Raw genomic sequence first — 26,885 nt, forward strand, 5'->3', positions numbered from 1 at the left:
ATATCAGCCTTTGCCATTTCATAATCGCACTAAACCAAATCGTGATTTGAAACCCTCCAGCAGCTCATCTTCACCTTCATGGCCATTATTTCTAATATTACTAATTCTTTAAGTTTTCCAGGGGATCATATTAATGTGAAATCACCTTTATTATAGTTACACATATTGTAAATGTCCAGGGTGAATTCAGTCTCATCAGTGTGTTTCTCTGCTGTCCAATAACTGTCCTCTGTGTTTCCTCATGCTGTCCATCTAGTGGCCAACATTCTCTGGAGGGAGGAAGGTAAATCTGCTTGATACTCATGTCTGATTATCTGTCTGATTAGTGTTCATGTTACAAAAACAATGACAAACATTTTGAGAGACACTTTGATAACTGTGTGTGGACTAAATTTCTTGCTGAAATTAATCCAGGCATATTTGAAGCGTGCATTAATGTGAAGGTAAAAGAGCCAGAATGCACAGGTGCTAATGACTTTATAACACACCTGCAGGAACCCAGTTATCAAAGAAAGCTCACATGTAGTTTGCTTTAATCGTCACATACCATGTCATAATGGTGGTTTAAACTCTGTTTCGTCTAATAACTCCGTGTGTCATGTTCATACAGTAGGGTAGAACAGGGCTAAAAATATAGGCTATAGTGTATATACTGTAAATTTCTTTATTGAACATTGATGGAGCAACACATTTTGAGGGAAAGTGAATTCTAAAAGTAGTTTGTTTTGTTTAAAAGCTTATAAATGTCTGAAGTGGTGAGGGATCACACTCAGGCAAAAGCCACACAAATACTTCAGCTAATAATATGTTTTGCATAATATCTTGTTCAAAACAATCACTTCAGCAAAGTTTATTTTTTCTGTTTATTTTAAAAATACAGAAAAAAAGAAAAGATTCTGAAAGCTTTTTACACTGCTTAAAGGAAATATTAATTTTATATGGCTTTACAGTAGTAACAATAAATATGTTTTATGATAAATATTTTAAATATGATGGTTTCATTATAAATATGGTGATTGTCTCTAAGGTGGACACTGACGTATTAAATGGTATTAACCATCAAAAACCCTTGTTATTTAAGTATCATTGAGATACTATTGTAGTTATTTTTAATATTTTCAATTACATTTTTTAAAAATATTTTCTGCTTTCATGTTAATTTTAGTTAAAGCTTTCGTAATTTTGTTGCGTATTATGTCATTATGTTTTTGTTGTTTTTAAATGTTAATATAGTTTTCATTCATTTAATAATCCAGCTTTAATTGTAGTTATTTTAGTTCATCTAGTTAAACTAAATTGTTAACTATAGCTAAAATAAAACACTTTTAATTTTTATATTTTATTTCAGTTAGTATCCATTTTTTTTTATGCTAACTGTAACCCTGTGTGAATCCAACCAACAAATAAAAAAGTCAAGAATCTGATAATTATCATGTAAATTATTATGCCTTTGACCCCAGCAGCACAGATGCGTTTTATCCCAAATTATCCCAATTGGGAGTTTACATCTCACATTTCAGATTTTTTCTCAGAACTGTGATAAAAATGTGCAATTCTGACTTTTTCTCGGAATTGTATGATATAAGCTCATAATTGAGAGTCATAAAGTTGTGGGATTGTGGGATACAAAGTTGCAGTTCTGGCAAAGTCAGAATCACAAGATATAAACTCTGAGTTTTATTTAATTTTTTTATTGTGAATTGTGAGATATAAATTCACAATTGTAAGTTATAAAGACCAATTCTGAGGGGCGGAAAGACTGATATTTTCTTACAATTGTGAATTTATTTATCAGTTCTGACTTTATAACTAGCAATTCTGAGAAAAAAGTCAGAATTGTAAGATATAAACTCGTAATTCGTAAATTGTGCTTTATCACTTATAACCGTGAGATTATATCACGCAATTCTGAGAAAAAAAAAGTCAGAATTGTCAGATCTAAACTGACTTTTATTCTGATTTTTTTTTTTTCACTTCATTCCTCAGAATTGTGGGATATAAAGTCACAATTTTGAGAAATAAAGTCAGAATTTCAAGATATAAACTCTGACTTTTATTTTAATTTGAATTTTTATTTATTTTTTTATTTTGTTATTTTTTTTATTATTACTATTGTAATTGTGAGATATAAACTCGCAATTTGAAGTCCAATTCTGAAGGGAAAAAAAGACTGATATTTTCTTACAATTGCAAGTTTCTATCTCACAAAACTGACTTTCTAACTCACAATCGAGTGTGAAAAAGTCACAACTTCGATATATAAACTCTCAATTCTGAAAAATAAAGTCGGTGGGGTTTTTTTCCCTCAGAACTGGACTTCTCTCACCAATTGCAAGATTATATCTCACAATTCTGTGAGATTGTGAGATATAAACTCGCAATTGTAAGAAAACAGTCAGAACTGTGAGATATAAAAAGTTGCAATTACCTTTTTTATTTTTTATTTAGTGGTGGCTTCTACACAAATCAGTGCCAGCGTATGATCATTAGGAACAGTCATCCACCATCTAACTCCAGCACGGATCATCTGCAGCTTACCTGCGACCGTGTGTTTTTACACCTTCTGCTTTCTGACAGCATGACAACTCTGTGCTGCCGCTCCTCTGACGTGACCACACTAATTAGCAGCTGTTGTTTGCTGCCAGGTGACAGACCTGCAAATGCACTTTTTGGAGTGGTTTCAGGAGATTTTAATAGTTTCTGCTGTCTGACCGTATGACAGCGGCATTGTTTGAAACCGTTTTCTCCCCCCGTGGCACACCGTTTGCTGTTGTTCTCTCTGAAGGAAGAGTGTGTGTGTGTAATGGCATGTGTGATGTTGTTGCAGGGCTCAGTGTGGGGAACATGTTCTATGTGTTCTCCAGCGAAGGGATCACCATACTGCAGCCCGGCAACTGTGAGATTCGCAGACGCATCCCGCGGACAGAGAGGATTCTGGGTAGTTATGTAAGTCTTGGCTTGAACCCAAAACAAAAGACAGAAATAAGAGTATTCATTATGCTTAATGCCAGTGAAGCCTGACTGTTTTAAGATTGTTTTTTAAGATTATTTTCACATTATTCCACCCCATAATTCTTATTACTGCAAAAGCAAACCATTATCATTAGTATAATATATATTCTATTGTACAAAAAGTAAGATTAGTAAAACTTTTATTTGGTAACACTTTATTTAAAGCTTTTATGTATAATGCATTATGAAAGTATTCAATGTACTGTATGTTGCAATGCATTATATCTTTTCATAAATAATTTCATAAAACAAAGTTAAAATGCATTATAATAGTTGAAGGTTTGTTTGTCATGTGTTCTAATGTATTATACTTTCTAAAGGTGCAACAATGAATATATAAGTATTATAATGTATAACTGTGGTCATAATTATTGAGATCATATAATGCATTATAAGGTGCATTGTGAGGCGTAATTAATGCATTTAAATTATGTTTATAACATATTATGGCTATCAGTAAAGTGATGTTGATTAAAAAAATAATACTTTTATTCATCAAGGACATATTAAATTGATCAAAATTGACAGCAAATGCATTTATAATGTTACAAATTATTACAATTTAAAATCAAAGAATTCTGAAAAATTAAATAAATAAAAAATGATGCAGCACAAACATTGATAATAATCAGAAATGAGCAGCAAAAATAAAAATAAAAAATCAGCTTTGATCACAGGAATAAAATACATTTAAAAATATACTCAAATAGTAGTAATATTTCACAATATTACTGTTTTTAATTGTATTTTTGATCAAATAAATGCAGCCTTGGTGACTAGAAGAGAAAAAAACTTTAAAGAATATATTTATATCAGACTCTTTTAGTGTATCTACACCCAGGTGCTTTGTTTAAACCATAGGCTGTAAAAAAAAAAAAAAAATGGACATAGTGTCTGTGACGTCACCCGTAGGTTTCTGAAGAGCATTTTTGAAGTTCAAAGTGAGCGGAGCCAGCCGTCGCCATCTTGGCAGCGTATCACTCCCGGATAATTGAAAATGGGCAAAAGGCGGACGTGGGTGGAGCTGGTTGCTGAAACCACGCCCGTCTAGAGCGACAGTGGTGACAGCAGCAGCAGCAGCAATCCACCTGTCACTCAAGTGGCCACGCCCTTAATTATGCAGAACTTTAAGGTTTAATATAATTTAAATGGATGAGTTATTTAAAAAAAAAAACACACACAGTTGTCATGAAGGGCAAAATTAGCTATATAGACCAAAACCACTTTTTGCACCAGGCTATAAACATATATTTTTCTGCTGTAAAGTTGGGCATTTTAACATGGGAGGTCTATGAGACTGACTCCCTTATGAACTGCAGTTTAAGTCACTTCCTTGTTGGTTTCAAGACAGAGGTTACTGCTTGGTTTAAACAATATTATTGTAATAAAGTAGTTAAATAAGAAAATTAATTGTTTAATAATTGTGAATATAATAGGTGCAAAATATAATTTCTTGGTTCTTTTGATTTGGAGGTGAACATCTTTTGACATTCTTAAAGGTTTCAAAGGGGGTGATTTTCACAGTGATGCCATAACTATTTTTGGTCCCCAAAGAACCCTCCAGTGAAAAGTTCTGAAAAGCACCATTTCTTTTTAGTGTGAAGAAAATTTTAATAATCTAAAGAACGTTTTTCTGCTATAAAGAACCTTTTGTGCAATGGTCATGTTACCTGGAGGTTAAAGGTTCTTCATGCAACCATAGCTGCCAATAAAGAACTTTATTTTGCAAGTACACAGACATTGGTTCAAGCACATGTTTATATTTTCCCTGCAGGAAGAACTGTGTCCGAGAAGCACAGGCGTCTCTTCACAGGAGTGTGTATGGGCGTCTGCGGTCAGCGTGAGGGACAAGTATGTGTATGTGTCTCAGCCACTTCAGAACAGACTGCTGCTGATCGACACACAGGCTCAGAGAGTCGTGCAGGTGAGGATGTGTCAGTTTTCAGCCAACCACAGCTCTCATATCTCATAAGAGTTGTCAATAGCTATTATCAGTGCTGGGCAGATTACTTACAAATTGTAGTCTGTTACTGATTCCAGATTACATGACAAAAATTGCAGTTAGTAACGTAATCCATTACATTACATGTTTTAGGTAATCTGATCAGACTACTTTTTGATTACTTTTGACCTAACTCGTTAATCACATTGATTTAAATAGGATAATCTTGTACCATATTGATATAAAAATACAAAGAGAAAGAAAATTATTTTCCATTCCTTGTTATTAACAACATGAAGTGCATTAGACATTACATTTCCAAGGTTTCCCACACTGGGGTTTGTGAAGGACCTGGTTTAATGAAAAGACAATAATTAATTAAATCATAAAAACGCAAAATTGAAATAAATCATTTTAAAATAACAACAATAAAAATAAAACATTATAAAAAAATATTAAATATTTTATTTGTTTACCCGCATGTCATGTGACCATTAACCAACGTCAGAGAACCGTGGACATGCAAATGTGTTACTTAATTATTAATTTAGTCACTTAAAATATTAGGCAAAAGAGATTTGGTTGACCAAAAAACATTTAAAAAAATAATAAAAAGTTTCGGGATCCCTGCATTACATGTAAATAAGAAATAAAGTGAATTTGTGCATTTTAATGTGCTTGAAAGCCTTCCAAAGACATAGTAATACATGGTTGAATAGACTGAGTGATAATTCAATGAAAATTAATGTGTTCATCAGTAGTTGATGCAGAGTTGAAAACATTTCTTAAAATTAATTTTTGTAAATCCAGTGGTCAAATAATGTGTGGCCTCTCAATTTTCTGTGTTATTATACCCACCTGACTACTGACTGGTCTTTGTGTGAATGGCCGCAAAACTGGAAGACTTTCTGAATGTGTAATGTTACAAATGAAAATTTGAAAGATGAAAAAGAAGAATTAGGGAGAATCAGTATATTTTGAACAATTTATTACTATTGTGTGAATAATATGTAATCATGTAATAAATTAAAGGGGTCATATGATGTTGCTAAAAAGAACATTATTTTGTGTATTTGGTGTTATGCAATGTGTTTACGTGGTTTGAGGATCAAAAAACACATTATTTTCCACATACTGTACATTATTGTTGCTCCTCTATGCCCTGCCTTTCTGAAACTTTCTATCCAGTGCGTTGTGATTGACCGAATACCTCAAGCCTGTGATGGAAATGTTACGCCCCTTACCATATTGTGATGCCGTGTCCTGTCGTGACGAGACTAAAACAATAAAACCCACTATAAACGAGGCATTTGTTGCATTCAGTGAGGACATAATTATTAATGATTATAATGACTTATACTGTCTTTTTACACCTTGTGCCGCGTAAACATAACACCAGGTCTGCATTTGTGATCGTAGAAATGCCAATCAAGCGCTACTCTACACTGCTCAAAACTCGAGTTTGAATGGTCAGTAGCAAATTCTTTAAATATCGAAACGTACTTACAGGCTGTGAGTCAGAAGCACCAGACTGTCCTTGCGACATTGGAATTGCCCCACTTTATAGTGTTCACAGCCATTCATAGTGTTCACATTGTAGGCTACTCTCTCCCAGGATCAGGAAATAGTCCTCCGTAAAATGCGCTGCACACACTCTAATATTTGGGTTGAACTGTTCTGGAACAGTGTTGTAAATATAACTTAACCACTGATTTCTAGTTGTGTCCTCTTTCGGAAGCCCAAACAAAGTACTTTCGCTTTCACAACGAAACACACAGCGTCTTCACGACATGGTGGTGGCAACAACAACACTACAGTGAGAATAAAGTTACACCTTCTTTCATTGCGTATACGTTTGGGCAGTGTTATGAAAATCTTCCCACACTGTGACTTAACTTTTAACACCGTAACTTAACCGTCTTAACTTTTATAAAGAATATCTCTTTGGGTTTGAGACTTTAATCTTTGCAACTTTACAGATCTTATATATGCACAAACAGCTTGTAACACTCCAAAGACCAAGGAAAACATGAAATCGCGTCATATGACCCCTTTAAATAGTAACTGTAGTCAAATTACAAGTATTTTAAAATGTAATATAATCTATTTACAAGTACTTCATTATTGGAATCTGATTAAATAATTCAGGTTGCATGTAATCAGTTACTGCCCGTCACAGTAAAATCATCAAAGTGGATCAGTTGTTTGTGGATGAATTTGATAAGAAATGTCTGACTTGAACACTTCTTTGCAGACTTTAAAATCATTCAGTTTGAGACATTTATAATATACATGAAGAATCATGCTGAAGTAAATACTAGTATATAGAGGGAGCAAATACAAAATACACAAAAACTTGGTAACACACACACAACACTAAAATAATGCATATGCATATGCAAAAATTATTATTATTATTTCATTGAAAACCCATCTACTGTGAACTGTCAAACTGTCAATTTATGGTTTTTCAATGTAAGTTACAAGATGACTTGTTGGCTTATATAACAGAAAAACCTTTGATATCTAACAGTAATTTACTATCAAATTATATTAAATACATTACAGTATACAGTAAGGGAACTTACCCTTAACCAATTAAGAGACGTTTACCATAACATTTACCATAACATTTACCATAACATAACGTTTATTTTTCACAGTGCAGGAGAAACATCTGACTAGCAGGAGACGTCAGAGAAAGTCTTGTTTTCCTCTCCATTTAACCTCATTGCTGCCTGGGAGAAAAAAAAGAAGTTCTTAATGAGATTTTTCTTCATGTCATTTGCCAACCATGTTTTCTCCCCATAATTTACTGCTATCAAAGACAGCAAAAACAAAACAACCAAAATGTGGAAGCTTTGCGCACATTTAAAATCAAATGTTGGGCTTGTTTATATATATATATATATATATATATGGAAGAACAATCAATACACAGAGAACAATGGAAACCATAAGATGAATGTACACAGTGAGACAGGGGACGTATGTGTGCGTGTGTGTGTCAAGATGAAAGCGGTTTCAGAAAGCAGAGCTGCTGTTGATAAACACCAGTGTGTCGTGGGTCGTGTGGACATGTCACAAGGTCACGGCTAATAACTGCTCCTAGCATGATCACAGGAGCTCGGTGAAGAATAAACTACAACACACTACAGATGATAGTGACAGTCATTCAGCATTTCAAGATTTTGTAACTAATGATGGAAGTGCCTCATAACGTTCTTCTGATCAGTGTTTTGAATGTTTCTTTTATTTCCATGATAATCCATATAAGTCAAACTTAGATTCCTTTTAGTTTACACAGTAGCTTTTACATGCAAGTCTGATGCAGTGGTACCTAAAGTAACATGAATAACAAAATAAACATTGAACAGACTTTGTTTAAAAAAAAAATAACTAATTACTATATAGACATACTGTGTGTGTGTACGCTTCCACAAACATCCCAGCCAGCCTTCAAAAATCACACAGCATATAATAAAACCGTGGTCTCACTTTATATTAAGTGTCTTTAACTACTATGTAATTGCATTTATGGTAACACTTTACAGTAAGGTTCTATTAGTTAACATTAGTTAATGCATTAATTAACAATGAGCAGTGTGTGTGTGTGTGTGTGTGTGTGTGTGTGTGTGTGTGTGTGTAAAACTAATAAAAATTACAAAAACACAACTAATTTCCTAAAACTTTAACTAAATTTAAGACAAAAATGGAAAATATAAATAAAAACTGGTTCATAATAATAAAAACTCTACTAGTATCACAATAATACTAAAATAACACTGCCATGTACTTTTGGTATTTTTTCAAATGTATGTATAAATAGGTTTGTACTTGGTAATCAATACTTGACAACTAGAAATAAGCAATACTAAGCAATATTTAATTATGATTAAGAGCTTTTTCATTCATGAATGGAACAGCATTGTAAGTTTCTCAGTATCAATGGCTGTGATTGGATCACAAGGCCACAGTAAATCACATGCCTGACATTCAGAGCACTTCAGACTGTGAATATACTGTTTCACATAGTTGAATAATCATGAAGCTAATACTGAGTAACTTACATTTATGCACAATTCTGCTGGTCTGTTTTTGCTTTGATAATGAAATTAATTTAGAAAACAATTGATCACAATGAGTGCTTTACTCATAACAGCTGCTCTTGACAAGCAAAACTGAATGACTTTCCCCTCTTGTGTTGAATGACAGGCTGTGGAAACGGACGCCATGCCCGTCAAACTCTTCTACGACAAATCTCACGATCAGCTGTGGCTGTTGAGCTGGAGAGACCTGCTGAAGTCCCGCTCTACACTGCAGGTGATGCTCACAAAGCCTTCACTGTCTACATGGAAAATATTGTTTCTAGTTTTGGGCTGAATTTTGATTCACCCAGATAGTTCCTAAAGACTCTCGAGCAAATTAGTGAGTGCTCACACGTTCTTCATGCCGCCCCACTGTTATAGTTTTAGTTTTTTTAATATTTGAATATTCTGAATATTTGGTGTTAATGTGTGATAGTCTTTGCTTGACAAAAGCATTTCTGCACTGACTGCAGATAACACATTCAAGTCCATTTTGACCCAGAAGAGATACATAATTCTAAAAATGCTTAGTGTTTAATAAGGGAACAAAACTTTGCATATGCATTAAGACCCTAGATGCACTCTATTTATTTTTCTAAATCTTTTACATTATTTTTAGGAGCTATAACCAAAAAATACATGTTTCGTGCTCAGTTACATGTTTCATACATTTTGACCGGGCCTGAGGAGTACCATTTGGTGTCAAAAATGTTTGTTTTTTTTGTAAAATTATCTATGAAGTTGCAAAACAGTTATCTCACACATCTCACACACTTTTGGCACTGAGTTTTGTTTTTTCGTTCATGTTTTTGACAAACATGGATATGTACTGTATGTATTGATGAACCACTGCAGCATGAAAACCTGATGAATTTTTTCATTCATTTTCACTCATTAATGAGAAGTTGCTGATCTGACACAATATGGTTTCAGTTGAAAAATCTTTAATAATCTTTAAATCTTAAATTATGACTGTTTTAGAAAATAATGATTCTAACAACCCGAAATTTAAAAATAGTATAGATTTTGAATGCATTATGAAGATTAATTGCATGTGCATTAATTGCCCTGTAAAAAAAAAAAGATTTTCCAAAGTTGTAAACAAAGATTATTGGAGTGCAAGACAAGAAAATGCGATTTCAGTTTTATCAGTGCATTACTTGTTGTTTGTAAAATTTACGAGCAATTTCTGAATGAAAATTTCTACACAGTGCAGTTTGGTGTCAGGTAGAGCTCCTGACTTGAGCTGCAGGCAAATAAGACGCTTTCTGCTGCATAAAGAAAATTTTCCCAGTTCCTGCTTTATTCTTTGCCAGGTTTGATCTCGGCTGTCCTCATGTCAGCGCACACGTCTGAGAAACACACAGCCTCAAAGACAGTGCAAATGAAAGGCTTTTTATTTAACATACAATGTGTAATTCCAGCCCCCATACACATGAATAATTCATGTTTTATTAAATAGTGGGAAAGTCCTCAGGTGTGTTTGCATGTTCAGCATGCCCACAGAGCGCCAGCCGCACAGAATAATGAAGGCGTTTGCTATGAATCACTCAGAAATGCTAAAGAGCACTTTTAGAGGGAAGCTGTATAATTGGCTTCAGGGGATATAGATTCACACCACAAATAAATGGCTTGATAATATTCGACTCGTTTCGAATGCGAGTAATTGACCCGGGCACGGGCAATTTGTCGGGCCCGGAGGCAGTGCTCAGCTCGAGAGGTGAAATATCAAAACCATTTTTTAAATGGCTCAATATTCTTAGTCAAACATCTGAACCTGTTTGTCAGTTCATTAGATTAAACAAATGAGAGGAGATAGAGCCGCATGTGTGCGCTTGGCTCTGATCCTGCACTCATGACACACATTCACAAATCATCGTTTGCATTCATAATCATCTGCACTGAAGCCAACAGTGGCATTTTTATCAACTTTATAATCTCTTTTAATGAAATCATTGTGAATTCCAAACTAAACTTCCAATATCCTCATTATTTTGGTAGTACTGTGTCTGTTGGGTAACAACTGAATGTACTAAAACCTTTATTAATATAAGGCAAGTCTGAACTTTCTTTGTACAATTTCTGAGTGGTCTGATAGCAATCCTATTATATCCGCGTTTGAGAATTGTTTTTTAATATAAATATTACTGTAAAGACATTAAATATCCTATAACATATTATAAATACAAATATGGCATGGACAATGCCTTTGTGATTATAAATGTGCTTCATTTTAGTGAATGTGCACTCATAGTGTACCTCAAATTTTAAAAGCATATTTAAAAAAATACTTGCAGATAATATAATATTAATAAAACGTGCACTTAAAGAGAGTTCACTTTCATGTCTGTTTCTTAACACTCTTCACTTTCTTTGTAAAATTGCGACCAGAGGAGAAGCTAGGCAGTATGTTACATAATAACTAACTGTAAAGGGAGCAGAGAAAACATTATAGACATAATTAAACACTCGGCATGAAGGCTGCATGGGAGTATTACACCACTGCTGAAAGCTGTACTTATACAGTAAATTCATGAATGTCTTACTGTTATATAATAAAATATCAAAGCAAGAGATACTGAAGATCTTTGTTTATCGTCCTCCGTTTGATCAGATTTAGCCATGGTAGTAATCTGGGCCTGAAGTTTACTTACCAATGACTAAATGTGAGTAAAACCCAGCGTTGGCAAATAAATGAAACAGTGTTACTCGCCAGTTAACTTTTTTATTAACTCTAACAATGCCTGAGAAAGCAATAAGGCTTAATATGCTTATTAAATCTTAAAAACTGCATTGTGAAAAATCAGATAAAAATCCGATGTGCTGCATGTTTCAGAGTGAAGTGCTGTGATCTTCTAACAAGCCACTCACAATAACAGTGTTTTCAATGTCTTATAACATGAATTTAAAAATGCAACATGCCCCAAACATCTTACCTGGTTTGTAATGAGAATCATTTATAAAACTGTTATCAGCAAAAGAGAAGCTTTTCAGAAGAGAAGATTCTCTGCAGTTTTCTGCCAAAATAAAAACCTCTATGGTTTAACATTTGAAAGCAAAGAAAAAACAACCATCAGTGTTAGTATTGTAATTGTACTGTTGTTATATAAAATAATAATAATCATAATAATAATCATTATTATATAAATAAAAGTTTTTATTAAATACAGTTCAATAGCATTAAGTATCAATAATAACGGACATTTTCCGAAGTCACCGGCTGTTGGTCCTGGTTGTAATATTCTTTTCACTCTCTTTCATTTTTTTTAAGGTGATCACTTCTGCCAGCGCGGTGGAGCAGCGTCAGATCATCCGTACTCCATTTGAAGGAGTGGAGGACTTCTACATCCCTCCCACCAACCTCATTATCACCCACGTAAGGTACGAAACGATCGTCACTGCTCAGCGTGCATGACCTCTGTCAGATTTTCCACATAATTCTTCCAAAAATGGGAAGCGAGCAAATGACGGTTATAATTAAAAGCGCAGCACTTAATAAATCCGCAGAAAGATCATTAACCTGTCTTTGACCATTGTCATCTCAGGTTTGGCTTTGTCTACTTAAAATCGGAGCCTGCGGTGCATAAAATCGACCTTGAGACCCTCCATCTCGTCAAGACCATCAGTCTGAAGAACTACAGCTGTATCCCAGCCAGCATGGCCTACACTCATTTAAGCGGCTACTATTTTATCGAGTGCCAAGTCGAGGGCCGTTCGGCCCCGAGCTCACAGCTTCTCATCGACAGCGTAAGCGACGCGGTCATTGGACCCAATCCCAACATCGACGGCCAGCCGTTCGTCTCTCCGGACGGCCGCTTTGTGGTCTCTGTGGACAAGCGACGGGGAAAGCTCCAAGTCCAGACCATCTCCTTCAGCGGCGAGCTGCGGACCGGCCACGAAGCAGACGTCTCAATTCCCCTCGCAGACTTGGAGTTTCAGCCGTCCTTCACAGAGGCCAACCAGTATATGATCGTGGCCTCTGCGGCGCAGGGCTCCAAGCTGGTTTTCTCGGACCTGGCGTCGGGAAGAACGAATGCGCTCGAGGACATCAAGGATCCTATTCCGGCCAGCAGCTGGCCTTGGGGAGACGCCAACAGGGTGGTGGTCTCCAGCGGGGTGTTTGGACGCTACTTGGTCACGTCGTCGGCCGAGTCCCTGTTCGTTCTGGACGGCAAACAGAGCGGCCCTCACTGTGAGGTGTCAGATGTCAAGAGAGGAAACACAGTGGTCTGGGTGGGTGAGGTATGAGCGGCGTACCGCGGGCCGGTTCTGCAGAGGATTGCGTCGGCCGACTGGGCCAAAGCTTGGGAAAACCTTTAAGGGATGCGAACGGACTCGATCCTAGTAGTGAGTTAAACGAACACACATGCGGGTTTCTGTATAGGTACACACACATACACACACATTCAACGACAAGAAACCTTAAACAACAAGGGAACGAAGACACCCTTCAGTGCAACAGTGAACTAATTTGATAATTTTTTGCACTTCCTTGTTAGCAGAAATAGCGTTAAGCATCAGACAGGTTAGGTGATGACTGAACTATGCACAATGCTTTTTAAAGTTCGTGTGTTTTTCTTTTTTTTTCAGTGTGTTCACTTGTTATATATAGTCACTGCAGGAAATGTGTCTGTCAGTGTCATGTCTCATTTTTGTCAATGTAGAAAACTGTGTTGTTTGCCTCATCCCAGTGTTTCTGATCACACAATTCAACAGCTTTTGTTTTACAGTTATTAGTACACTTCATTATAATAAACACGTGTTACAATAATATTTTGCATTTTCCTTTTTGTAATGAGGTGAGTACTTCCTGTCATCCTCAGAGCTCGCTGCGTGTTTTTGTTTTTGTGGAGCTACACTTTGGGGACACCGTCACCCCAAAACATTTGCTACAGCTGACCTCCCTTTGGGGACAATACATAGGGCAAATCCTATATTACATATTAAAAGTAATCCTATATTACTTTTTAATTAAATAATTTGTTTTAGAAATACGGTGTGTGTGTGTGTGTTGGTCAAGTTTTGACCAAATGTCCCCACCACAAGGATAGTAAACCATTGTGTGAAGCAGGAAAACGGTTTAATAAACATACTACATCACATGTCTTAATGAAAATGTCCAAATGCAGAGGTTCGTGTAAAGGCATAGGGGATAGAAAAATATCATTAGCTCAATTTAAAAGTGTCGATCTTTTGGCATTTTTTCATCAATTCTGTCTAAACACAAACTTTAGTTTCATTGAAGTAGTCCTACATTCATATATTCAAACACCCAGCTAAAAAAATAGAATAGCAAATAGCAATGAAAGAAAAGTATATTCTTGCTAAATAGAAATATATGGGCAATGAGGTCCACTTTGCTAGATAAAAACTCATTTGGTGCATCAGATGTTCGAAAGGCAACAGAAAACATTCAGTACATTCAACACACATGAACCAAATTAGAGCACTGTTGCACTGAACACACTATCATCACTACTGAGACAACCGCAAGCACAGCTTTAAATTGCCCTATTTGAGTCAAAATGGCTAAATTGGCATTTCAATGTGCTTTCAGGCTCAGTCAGATATGCATGACTACAGTATTACTTTAGAAAGCCAGATGGTTAGACCTCAATGAACATTAAACTGGACACAGATACGATCAATTTAAGGCCCAAACAAATCTAATTAAACTCAGTGGGCTTACAATCGTTGAATAAATGTGCTCTGCAACCAGTATATTAACTATAGAGCGATTTGAGTTTGTGTCCTTTATGTCTGGCTTTTAAAGGGATAGTTCACCAAGAAATAAAACTTTGTTGATAATGTACTCACCCTCAGGTCAACCAAAGATGTAGATGACCTTATTTCTTCAATAGAACAGTAAAGAAGATTTTTAGTTGAAACCGTGGTCCTTAGTGATTCATAAAATACAAGGCAGTGGCTGCCGTCACTTTGGGAGTGAAAAAAAGCATATCAGGCAACACAAAATAAATGATGTTATACTGAGGTCTTATGAAGCAAAATGATCACTCTGTGCAAGACATTACCTGTAATCCAGAACACAAGTAGCAGTGCGATATGGCTGTATATTGGCACGGCCGTGAATCGGCCGTAGGCACGAGGTTTATACAACAGTTCGACGGCACTAGTCTGCAAATACATAAACAACAACAACAGAGTGTCTTTAAAAACCCGCTTTTGTGCGAACTACTTCCTTCCATCATGGATTCAAATCTCAAGTTGACAGTTACACAGCTGAGCCCAAGCCTTTGTTAATAATTTGAAAACGTCACTTTAGAACTAGTAACGAAGGAACTTTGAGTTGCTTCATTGAAAGCTTAATGTATTACTGTACTAAAAGCTCACTGTTTTATGTAGAGTGTGAATGTCCACTGAAGAAAGCAATATCTTTGTCATACTATCCTTTCATCTGTTAAGGGTGATTTCCAGCGCTGCGTCTTACAAGGTGTTGTTAAAAGTAAAAAACTTCCTTGTTTACAATCCCGTTTCGGTTTCTTAGTCTATATTGATGACTCACTCTAATGGCGGAATAATGTAACTAAAGTCACCAACACGAACACACACACCATTTCCCAATATTAAATGCTATAATTAAATACTACTGTTATTTATATAAAATATTGTTTATTGAATAATTTTATTTAATAAACAACAACAGCCATCATAAAAGTTGAACAAGTGCATTCTTGCCGAAAAAACTCTTTAAACTACATTCCGTGACACAAAAACAGAATTATTTATAAAATATATTCCACCATGACACTCGCTGTGAGAAATACTGCAAGTGGAGTGATACATTGAAACGGTTGGAGCTCTGATCACTAGAATATCACACTCCTCTCAGCCAATCAGATTCGACGACCAGAAAAAAACCAATAATGTGGTGAAATGTGGATTTTTTTACATAAAGTGAATAAACATTCATTCCGCCCTTTCATTCAAGTGCTGGGTGCACTCATGCTCATATCAGCGGCTCATCGGTCCGAGTCAAACTGTTTCCTCAGTTCAGTGACTGTTGGAGGAACTGGAGCACTCAATCAGATCATTTACGCTGCCATTTTGTCTCATTTCACTTTTGATTGAGTAACTTATAGATCTGTGCTGCTCGAGCCATGAAGACGGTTCAGTCCAGTTTGGTGAACTGGTTCATCTAGTTCACTAAAAAGAACAGGTTCAAAAGAATGATTCATTCGTGAACCAAAAGTCACTCAGTTTATTGCACAGACGGATCGTTTCACTTCATAACACCTCAATATATCATCAGGAGCCACAATAATTTTGTGTTGACTGATATGCTTTTTTTTATTCTCAAAGTGAGGGCAGCTACTGACTTGAATTTTATGAATCAACAAGGACCACGGTTTCAGCTAAAAATCTCCTTTTCTGTTCTGCTGAAGAAAGAAAGTCACCTACATCTTGGATGGCCTGAGGGTGAGTAAATTAACAGCAAATGTTCATCTTTGAGTGAACTATCTCTTTAAGAACTGAGCCAGAAAGCTGGATTTAGTCACAGTCTTTGTAATGCTCTTCTAACAGTATACTCAAAACAATGTGAACATTGTGTGTCCGATTTATGGAGGAAATAAATTAAACAGAGTAGAAGTGTGTTGCGGGAGAAGTGATCTACATATCACAAGTGGTTTCAAAATCATGTCACATAAAATCTGTTTGTTCAAGACTAAACTATAGCTGCACACATTTTGTACAGTCCTGCATATAATATGAGGTTCTTTTAAAATGTCTGCATTATGTATGTATGTGTGTGTGTGTGTGTGTGTGTATTATTTGTTCACAGTTCTTTTTAGCACTGAAATGCCAGCCTGACTTTTGCCAACGAGGCAGAAACAAAGCATCTTGTGCCTCATTGAGTCACATTTAAGTCTACATCCATTTGTCTTCATTATACTCTATTGTCCCCAGACTGTTTCAGCCTGTTCTTGTCCTCGTCATGTACATTTGTTTTTTTGTTTTTTCAGTGTGTTTTTGACTTGTTCAACACCTCTGTTTATGTGTGTCATTAAAACCTTTATTAAGTGTACCAGAACTGCTGGCAGACTTGAGGCACATAAAGTGCTGTAGCCGTTTGCAGTTGCTAATCAACAGGCCAAGAACCAAAGGCTTTATTAGTTTCATTTTTAAATGAATAATAGAACAGCTGTATGGATTTTCTTTTTCAAGTTAAGCTATCATGATCTTGGTGTATTTGTTCTGACACACACCCTCATGCTGGCTTTTATTGCCTAATTCTGTGTATGTGTAAGATTTGTTTCTCCCAACGTGCATTGTGTATGGTGAATAAAACCGGTTCCTTAAGTTTGTAAGTTAGCATCACTTATTCTTTGGTTTTACAGCACACACAGCCATACAATTCATATAAATATTACTCCAAACACTCTTTCAAACATTTACATTTCAATCATGACAAAATGCCAAGGGCCTAAACTCAAGAATGAGAAATGATTTACTTACATGTATGTATTTGTTCTTTAGCTGTCTTTGTGCTGGTTAATCTATATCTCTATGCAACACATTTTTCAGCATTAAGGCAATAACTGTTGAAATATTGATGTTTTGCAACCGAGTAATGGCAGTAATTGCTACTTTTTGATGAGTGAGTGATTGATTTTTGTTTTTTCTTGTAGTGTAACTGACCACACCAGCAAAGATCTCGTCTAGTTAGCTTGTCTCGTGGTCAAGCAGCACCATGTTCTGTTCATCTGTGTGCGTGTATGTTATGTTCATTTGATTTAATACGTCGTAAAATTGTGAAATGTTACACTTTTCAGAAAGATAGTGGCTTTACTTAATTCACAGATGTGCTTCATGGAATGTAGAACAAAGTTGAAATGTCATGGTCATAATTTTAGTAGACTACGTATCTGTTAACCTGTAACAAATATTAAAAAAATTCTCCAACAGATTCTTGAGATCCGGATACACCCAAGTGATTTATTAGCATTGGTTGTATAGGTACCTTCATTGTATAATGAAATATAGTGTTGCCTGGGATATATATATTTCTTCCAGTTTTACAATAAAAAATGAGACCAGAACGATTTGCAGTATGTGGCTTTAATGAAATAACAATTTTTCTTAGAAATAAATATGCTCAGGAAAAAATACAGTAAATTACTTTCACTGAAATGAACCTTTCATTCTTCCACAGTATATTTTTTCTCAGAATTAAGTTATGTGTAAATAATGCATGCTGAAACTGAATAATTTAGTCATTAATAAAATGCAAGTCAGAGGCTACCGTAACTTTGATAGTCAAAAAAAGCATATCAGGCTACACAAAATTAATAACCATGGCTCCTAATGATATATCGAGGTTTCATGAAGTGAAACAATCAGTCTGTGCAAGAAACTGAACATTATTTTCTAAATTATTACCTGTAACCCAGAGCCACAGGCAAATTGTCTGGTACACAAACAAATCATTCTTTTGAATCGGTTCTTTTCAGTGAATTAGTTGAACCAGTTCACCAAATCGGACTGAACTTTTTGCAACAGTTCACGGCTCGAGCAGCCCAGATCTACAAGTTACTCAATCAAAACTCACTTTCAGATGCCTGACAGTCACTCCGACTCTGACTGAAATGAGCCAAAATAGCAGCGTATCTGATCCTGTGATGAATGAACTGATTCAGGGCTCCAGTTCCACCAATGGTCACTGTTGGACAATGAGCCGCTGATATGAGCATATGTGAACCGAACACCTGAATGAAGGGGCCAAATTAATGTTTTTATGGTTTCTCATTGTTTATGTGAAGAAGGTGAGCTGATAAAGACTAGTTTATTCACTATATGCTTTAGACATGTAAAACATCCACTTTCCCATCACTATTGGGTGCTTTGATAATATTATTGCATATATGTTCTCATGATTACAAAAAAAAAAAAAAAGACTGGTCAATCAGTTATTTGAGGTAATGTTGTAAATAATGTTCAGTTTCCTGCACAGACCGATCGTTTTGCTTCATAATGCTTAAATATATTATCAGGGGTCACAAGTATTAATTCTGTGTTGCCTGATATGCTTTTTTTTTTCACTCTCAAAGTAATGGTAGCTGCTGACTTACATTTTATAAATCACCAAGGACCACAGTTTCAGATAAAATCTTCTTTACTGTTCTACTGAAGTCACTTACATCTCGGGTGGCCTGAGGGTGAGAAAATTAACAGCTAATTTTGCATTGCAAGTTTGTGAATCAAACACATTTAATCTATTGGTTCATTGGTGTGTTATTGTTCAGGGTTTAAATTGGAGATCTAACAGATGATTAATTGTAGTGTTACTGCACAAATACAGATCATTCTGACAGTGATTATCTGAACATCTTGACTGATGAATGGCATCTACACAGAGGTCAACATTGATAACCTGCTAAAATCTTGCTTCATGGTCCTGATAAGACCATGTGAAGCCTTCCTTTACTCCAGTTCTGCTTAATCTATACACTTTAGTGTTCGACACACTTCTCCATCTGTAGTAATTATTCACAACAACTCGCCAGTGAAAGATGCTGTCAATAGGCCGTCCATCACCGTCACTGCAGACACAAAGACGGTTTCCTAGCAAATAAATCTATATGAGCTTTTTCACTTTGACTTAGATAGAGATGCTATTGAATGTGAGCACAAAAACTGATCAGCTGAGAAAGTACACTAAAAAGACTACTTTGAAAGTATTTTGCTTTAACAAAAAGTCTTCATATATTAACAATAAGAAAATGAAGCCTACTTTTGTGACAGTTAAACACATTTCCTTCCCAGAATCACCTTATTGTTAAAATGAGTACTGTGAAAAAATAATTTTCTATAACTTTTGTACTGTTTTTATCTTTAAATCTACATCTTTAAACTGAGTTTACATGTCAAATTGCATAATTATTAAATAACACATTATTGTATTGAAATGAAATTTGAGATTAATTGTATCGAAATCAAATGAACCCAAAATATTTACTTTTAAGTTATATTTTAAGTTAGTATTTTGATAAGTTACAATGCAGTCACATATTTACTTTTCTGTGATGTTGATTAAATGGTCAAAGGACATGTAGGTAAACAGATAAAATATTTGGAATAGTTATTTATATTTATTTATTTTTCAGCAATTGTTTTAATTTTAAAATTATTGATATATAGGGCTGCACAACTTGGCCAAAAATTACATTGCAATTATTTTGTCATATATGACAATTTTAACAGTGGCATCTTATATGAAAATGTCTCATATTGCTTTCTGGGTCCAAGTTATTATTACTAGTATTAAATAATGAAGACACAAATATATTACTGTTGCATGTTACTGATCACAAAAAAACGATTTGACAATTACAAAATTCCTCTAACAGAAATGTTGGAAATGTAAAAGATATATTGTGATTGCTTTTATTTTGATGAATTGTGTAGCCTCCATTTGTTTATTTTACTCTTACATCAGATTTAATTATTAGCTTTTCATCAACTCCCTTACACAAATGCTCATTTAGGAAACTCTGCTTTAGGCAGATTGCTTTAACTGTGGATGTTGATAGCAAGTTGTTTTAGGAGCCTGTATGAACCAAGCCTGAACAGTACAGGCTGATATCAGGGAAATGGTATCCTGTTTGCCATGTCATTGAAAATAGTGAATCATATGTTCAGTGAGAGCACACATCTACCACCCTCACGAGACTGTAAGACAGCCTGACTGGAAGAAGACTGCTGCTGGACTGATTCACCGACTCAGACTGGCAGCAAGAAACTCAGTGAATGATGGATTAATGCACGATTCTCATACACAACTGCAGCTGTGCAAATGGTTTGTATTGTGATGAGCTGTGATTGTGAGCTCTGGTTATCAACCCTCAGCATATAAACAGTCAACAGACGTAAAGATAAATGTATAACTATAAGTGACTGCAACAACAAAAACAAGAACAAAATAAACATTTATTAATGCTGCAGTGCATGCTGGGATCCAGGATACTACCATAGAGATCACATTAATATGATTGATGAGCAACATGTACAGCAACATTAAACTCTAAAACTACTACTGTTAAAATTACTGTGAAAGTACTTTTACTATCAGCTACAACACGGCATATCTATTAACACTTTTTACAACCAGCCAGTCTTGTTGACAAAGGCTATTTACACTAACACACCAATAAACCCATTTAGTAACAGGATCTGTGGCTTGATAGAGGATTTAGCTTTTGATGCAACTGACCTGATTTTGAATGTGCCTTTTTCCATCTCATATTAGCTCAGAGGGGTGATTATTTTAAATTAAAATGAAGAAAAATGATAATGGGTATTAAATAGACCTCTAATTGAAATTGGATGTGGGTTTCCTCACGTCGATGATGTTGTTATCCTGCTCATCACGTGATCTTTGCTAATCAGCATTTTACATTTAGGTGTACTGTAAGTGTACGGTGGCCTTTTTAAAAATAAATATGATCAGGGATACACATTATTGGTGCTGGGTAAATAAGTTAAGACCAATGGTTTACAAACTTGTTCCTAGGGACCCACAGCTCTGCACATTTTGCATGTCTCCCTAATTTGCACACCTGATTCAGATCATCAGCTCATTAGGAAAGAGCTCCATGAACTCAAATGAGTGTGTCAGATAAGGGAGACATGCAAAATGTGCAGAGCAATGGGTCCTGAGGAACAGGATTGAAAATCACTGGTTTAGACCATTCATCTGCGTACCGACATGGATGACAGCTGTTAGATCGAACTGTAATACTGTAAAAGATTTCCATTCGACCTGAAAGCATAAATCTTGGCTACTACTTTTTGACGCACAGAGTACCCCTTTAGCATCACTCTTCGACATGCAGGGTCCTTTATTGCTTTCAGTTGTTTGCCTTAATTTAATAGTTTGCATGCATTTGTAAAAAATAGAAATCATTTTATATAAATGTATACTTTAATTGGAGCACCAAACCTCAGCCCTACCCTAAACCTACTCACTTCTGAACAATATAAAACACGTAACAAGCAAATAAAAGTACAGTCACAAGTATTTATCGCAAGAACTAACCATAAAAAAAGCAGTATAAAAGTATTACAAACAAGTCATGTTGCATTCCAAGTCTTCTGAAGATATCTTCATGCGAAGAAGAGAGTAAAACATAAGGTTTTAGTCGCTGAAAATGATCCCTCTCCGTTAACACGCTCACATCTCATTCAAAACGATACTCCCGTAGCATGACGCAATCGGTCACGAGACACACAAAAGCCAATAGCATTACGTGCTCATAAATGTGTAAATAGTGTAATAGAAATAAAACTGTTGTGACTGTTTCAATTGAAAAATCACACCCATATATGCATATATACTGTGAAACCTGACCCAAACAAAGTATGCAATTTCCTGATCAATTCTCAATTGGGAACAGTGACAATGAACCAGGTAAACTAGAAATTGATTTTGACGATCTTATCGTGCAAAGCCTGCAACAGAACTGGAGCCAGCAGGTCAAGAAACAAGAGAAGAATGAACGGCGCAGACGGACGCAGGAAAGAGCTGGAGCATCAGAAGATCATCTTCAAGATGAGAGTTATGGTGCACTTACTGAGGAAACAGGAGACAATAAATAAGAAAATAATGAAATTACTGAAAGAAATGGTTGAATTACATAATTTTACTTTTGAATTACAAACATTGGCGAGTGAATTGGGATCATTTAAACTCCAGACTCCTGTTACGAAATTATAAATGTCAGATGCAGTATAAGGATGCATCTTATTTTGAGATTCCAGGTGTTAGTTGCTTTGTGGTTCTAACTGCAATATAGGTGCCCTACTTATTTTGTAAAATGGTTTAGATAAGGGGTTGCATTTGGCAACATGTTTGCGAGATGGTACCTCTAGCTAACCGTTGCGTACTGCTTTTAACTCACCTGTATAGGGGTGTTATATTGCAGTTCAGACATGTATGCATATGCCACGCTTACGCTTTGTGACAAAGGCAACATAATTGTCACCGCTGGGGAAGCGGCACTGGCACACACACACGCATACACACACATATACCTCATTCACTCTCCACTTCCATCCCTTCCCGCCGTTTCGGCTGTCGGAGAAGTTGGTGCACGCGCGATCCGACGGCACATGGACATGTTGAACATTTTTCCCCTTTTCCGTCAGATTATGCATTCCCGAGCATGTCACGCATATACACCGTACACAAAAGTGCTGTTGCGGGTGAGCCGCCATTTTTTAACATCTTTACAGACACTTGTTACGTCCCCCAAGCGAGCTGGTGTTGCTCGCTTTATCACAGTTGGGGGCAGCGGTGGGATTCGAACCCACGCCGCCGAAGAGACTGGAGCCTCAATCCAGGCGCTACATCTGGCAAGGGAATGGTGACCCTGATGCGCAAGTTTCTTGGCACACAAGAGCAGAGGGAGGAGAGATATCTGTGGGAGCTCCGATGTCTACGGGAGACCATCGTGCAGTCTATCCGGCCTGCAGAGACCTCAATCGACATGAACAGCTTACGGATGGAGCATTCCGACACCAGAAGCACAGAGAGTTTGACCTTGAGACTGACCATCGAGCTCTGATGTGGATCCATTCAATGAAAGATCACAATGCCAGAATCACAAGGTGGTACCTAGCCCTTCAACCTTACCACCTGAAGGTACGGCATCGACCTGGCAGGCTGAATGTAGTCGCCGACTGCCTTTCCAGGTTCCCTGTCAGTACGCGGCTTGGAGGGGAGGGAGGTGATGTGACAAAGGCAACATAATTGTCACCGCTGGGGAAGCGGCACTGGCACACACACACGCATACACACACACATACCTCATTCACTCTCCACTTCCATCCCTTCCCGCTGTTTCAGCTGTCGGAGAAGCGGGTGCACACGCGATCCGACGGCACATGGACATGTTGAACATTTTTCCCCTTTCCATCAGTTTATGCATTCCCGAGCATGTCACGTATATACACCGTACTCAAAAGTGCTGTTGCGGGTGAGCCATCATTTTTTAACATCTTTACGGACACTTGTTACATCCCCCAAGCGAGCTGGTGGTGCTCGCTTTATCACACGCTTTTTGAAAGGTGTTACAATTCTTTTTCTATAGATTAAGATAGAAGTAGGCATGCTTGCTATTTAGAAATGTTGCAATTCTTCCATTTGAACTTTTGATAGTCAAGTCAAGTCACTATTATTTGTATAGCACTTTTAACAATGCAAATTGTGTCAAAGCAGCTTTACATCAGCTTCATATAAAGCTGAGTGGCTTTATATCAGCTTTACAGTATTTAGACAGGGAAATAGTGTGTTGAAATAGTGTCATTCTCCTCTGGCCAGACAAAATCAGCAGTTTAAATCTAGGCTAAAGCAAAGTCAGATTGTGCAGAGGACTCATCTGGTTCCTGTGGTCTTGTCCCGATGGCCGTCTAGGAGACAGGGTTTTCACTGGGGATCAGTCTCTGGGGCTCATCTAGTTGTCCTGGTCTCCGCTGACGTTCAGGGCTGTAGAGGTCATCTCTAGGTGCTGATCCACCATCTGATCTGGATACGGACTGGATCCGGGTGGCTGCAGTGACCATCTGATCTGGATACAGTCTGGATCTGATGGCTACGGTGACCTCAGAATAAGAAAGAAACAGACTAATATTAGCGTAGATACCATTCTTCTAACGATGTAACAAGTACATCGGGTGTTTTGGGAAGAGTTCCAGTTGACCTAATTAATGCAGCGTAACAATCCTTTAACAGATTTGAATTATAGAAATGCAATAGTGTCTTATGTGAAAGCCAGGTTAAAGAGATGGGTCTTTAATGTAGATTTAAACTGACAGAGTGTGTCTGCTTCCTGAACAATGTTAGGTAGATTGTTCCAGAGTTTGGGCGCTAAATAGGAAAACGATCTCCCGCCCGCAGTTGATTTTGATATTCTAGGTATTATCAAATGACCAGAGTTTTGAGATCGCAGCGGACATGAAGGACTATAATGCAATAAGAGCTCACTTAAATACTGAGGTGCCAAACCATTCAGGGCCTTATGGGTAATTAGCAAGATCTTAAAATGTATATGATGTTTAATAGGGAGCCAGTGCAGTGTTGACAGAACCGGGCTAATGTGGTCATACTTCCTGGTTCTAGTAAGAACTCTAGCTGCTGCATTTTGAACCAGCTGGAGTTTGTTTATTAAACGTGCAGAGCAACCACCCATTAAAGCATTACAATAATCTAGCCTCGAGGTCATGAACGCATGAATTAATGTTTCTGCATTTGACATTGAGAGCATAGGTCGTAATTTAGATATAAATTTTAAGATGTAAAAATGCAATTTTACAAATGCTAGAAACATGTTTTTTTCGAAGGAAAGATTGGTATCAAAAAGTACGCCTAGGTTCCTAGCTGATGACGAAAAATTTACAGAGCAGCCATCAAGTATTAGAAGGTGATCTAGGTTATTACATGCAAAAGTTTTTGGTCCAATAATTAACACCTCTGTTTGTTCAGAATTTAGCAGTAAGAAATTGCTAGTCATCCAGTTTTTGATATCAACTATACATTCCGTTAGTTTTGCAAATTGGTAGGTTTCATCAGGTTGCAAAGAAATATACAGCTGAAATCAGCATAACAGTGAAAGCTAACACCATGTTTCCTAATGATATCTCCCAAGGGTAACGTGTAAAGCGTGAAAAGTAATGGCCCTAGTACTGAGCCTTGAGGTACTCCATACTGCACTTGTGATTGGTATGATGCCTCTTCATTTACAGCCACAAATTGATGGCAGTTAGATAAGATTTGAACCATGCCAGTGCACTTCCTCTAATGCCAACATAATTTTCTAGTCTATTTAAAAGAATGTTGTTGTCGATAGTGTCAAACATGGCACTAAGATCCAGTAGCACTAATAGAGAGATACAACCGTGATCAGATGATAAAAGCAGGTCATTTGTAACTCTAATGAGAGCAGTCTCAGTACTATGATATGGTCTAAAACCTGACTGGAAATCCTCGCATATATCATTTTTCTCTAAGAAGGAACATAGTTGTGATGATACTACCTTTTCTAATATCTCTGACAGAAAAGGGAGATTTGAGATTGGTCTGTAATTAATTAATTCTTTGGGGTCAAGTTGTGTTTTTTTTTTTAATGAGAGGCTTAATAACAGCCAGTTTGAAGGTTTTTGGGACATATCCTAATGACAATGATGAGTTAATAATATTCAGAAGAGGATCTATTACTTCTGGAAGCACCTCTTTTAGGAGCTTAGATGGAACAGGGTCTAACATACAGGTTGTTGGTTTAGATAATTTAACAAGTTTATACTATTCTTCATTTCCAATAGAAGAGAATGAGTGGAATTGTTCCTCAGGGGACCTATATCATACTATCTGATGCGATACTGTGGCTGACAGCTGCATGGTTACAATTTACAATTTACTATTACTATCTCTAATAGTTTTGATCTTGGAAGTAAAGTAGTTCATAAAGTCATTACTACTGTGCTGCTGGGTAATGTCTCTACCTGCTGATGTTATATTTTTTGTTAATTTAGTCATTGTATTGAATAAATACTTGGGGTTGTGTTTGTTTTCTTCTAAAAGAGACGTAAAGTAAGCAGATCTAGCAGTTTTTAAGGCTTTCCTGTAGAGGAGAGCATTTTCCCACCAAGCAATACGAAATTTTCTCCAGCTGCGCTCCATTGTTGGACTCTTTTCCTTAATCTTCCTTAAGCGTAAAGGAGCAACCATATCTAAAGTGCTAGAAAAGAGAGAGTCCATAGTTTCTGTTACATCAAGTTGTTCTGAGCTATTGGATATGCTAAGGAACTGAGATAAGTCAGGAAGATTATTT

General features: G+C 36.5%; 1 protein-coding gene across 2 annotated transcripts in view; it reads left to right on the top strand.

The window, feature by feature from the left end:
* Window positions 1-14,847, top strand: part of fstl4 (follistatin-like 4) — a 217,112-nt gene extending 202,265 nt beyond the window's left edge. Inside the window, exons 11-16 of one of the 2 annotated variants that reach the window (XM_058757290.1) lie at window positions 257-283; window positions 2,828-2,946; window positions 4,787-4,936; window positions 9,170-9,277; window positions 12,314-12,423; window positions 12,588-14,847. In XM_058757290.1, coding sequence (XP_058613273.1) covers window positions 257-283; window positions 2,828-2,946; window positions 4,787-4,936; window positions 9,170-9,277; window positions 12,314-12,423; window positions 12,588-13,290 — 1,217 coding nt within the window. In that variant the 3' untranslated portion in view covers window positions 13,291-14,847. The remainder of the gene's footprint in view (window positions 1-256; window positions 284-2,827; window positions 2,947-4,786; window positions 4,937-9,169; window positions 9,278-12,313; window positions 12,424-12,587) is intronic. The other variant, XM_058757291.1, reaches the window with a different exon arrangement.
* Window positions 14,848-26,885: the final 12,038 nt, after the last annotated feature.

This window comes from Onychostoma macrolepis, chromosome 21, assembly GCF_012432095.1.
Source record: "Onychostoma macrolepis isolate SWU-2019 chromosome 21, ASM1243209v1, whole genome shotgun sequence".
Taxonomy (NCBI): domain Eukaryota; kingdom Metazoa; phylum Chordata; class Actinopteri; order Cypriniformes; family Cyprinidae; genus Onychostoma; species Onychostoma macrolepis.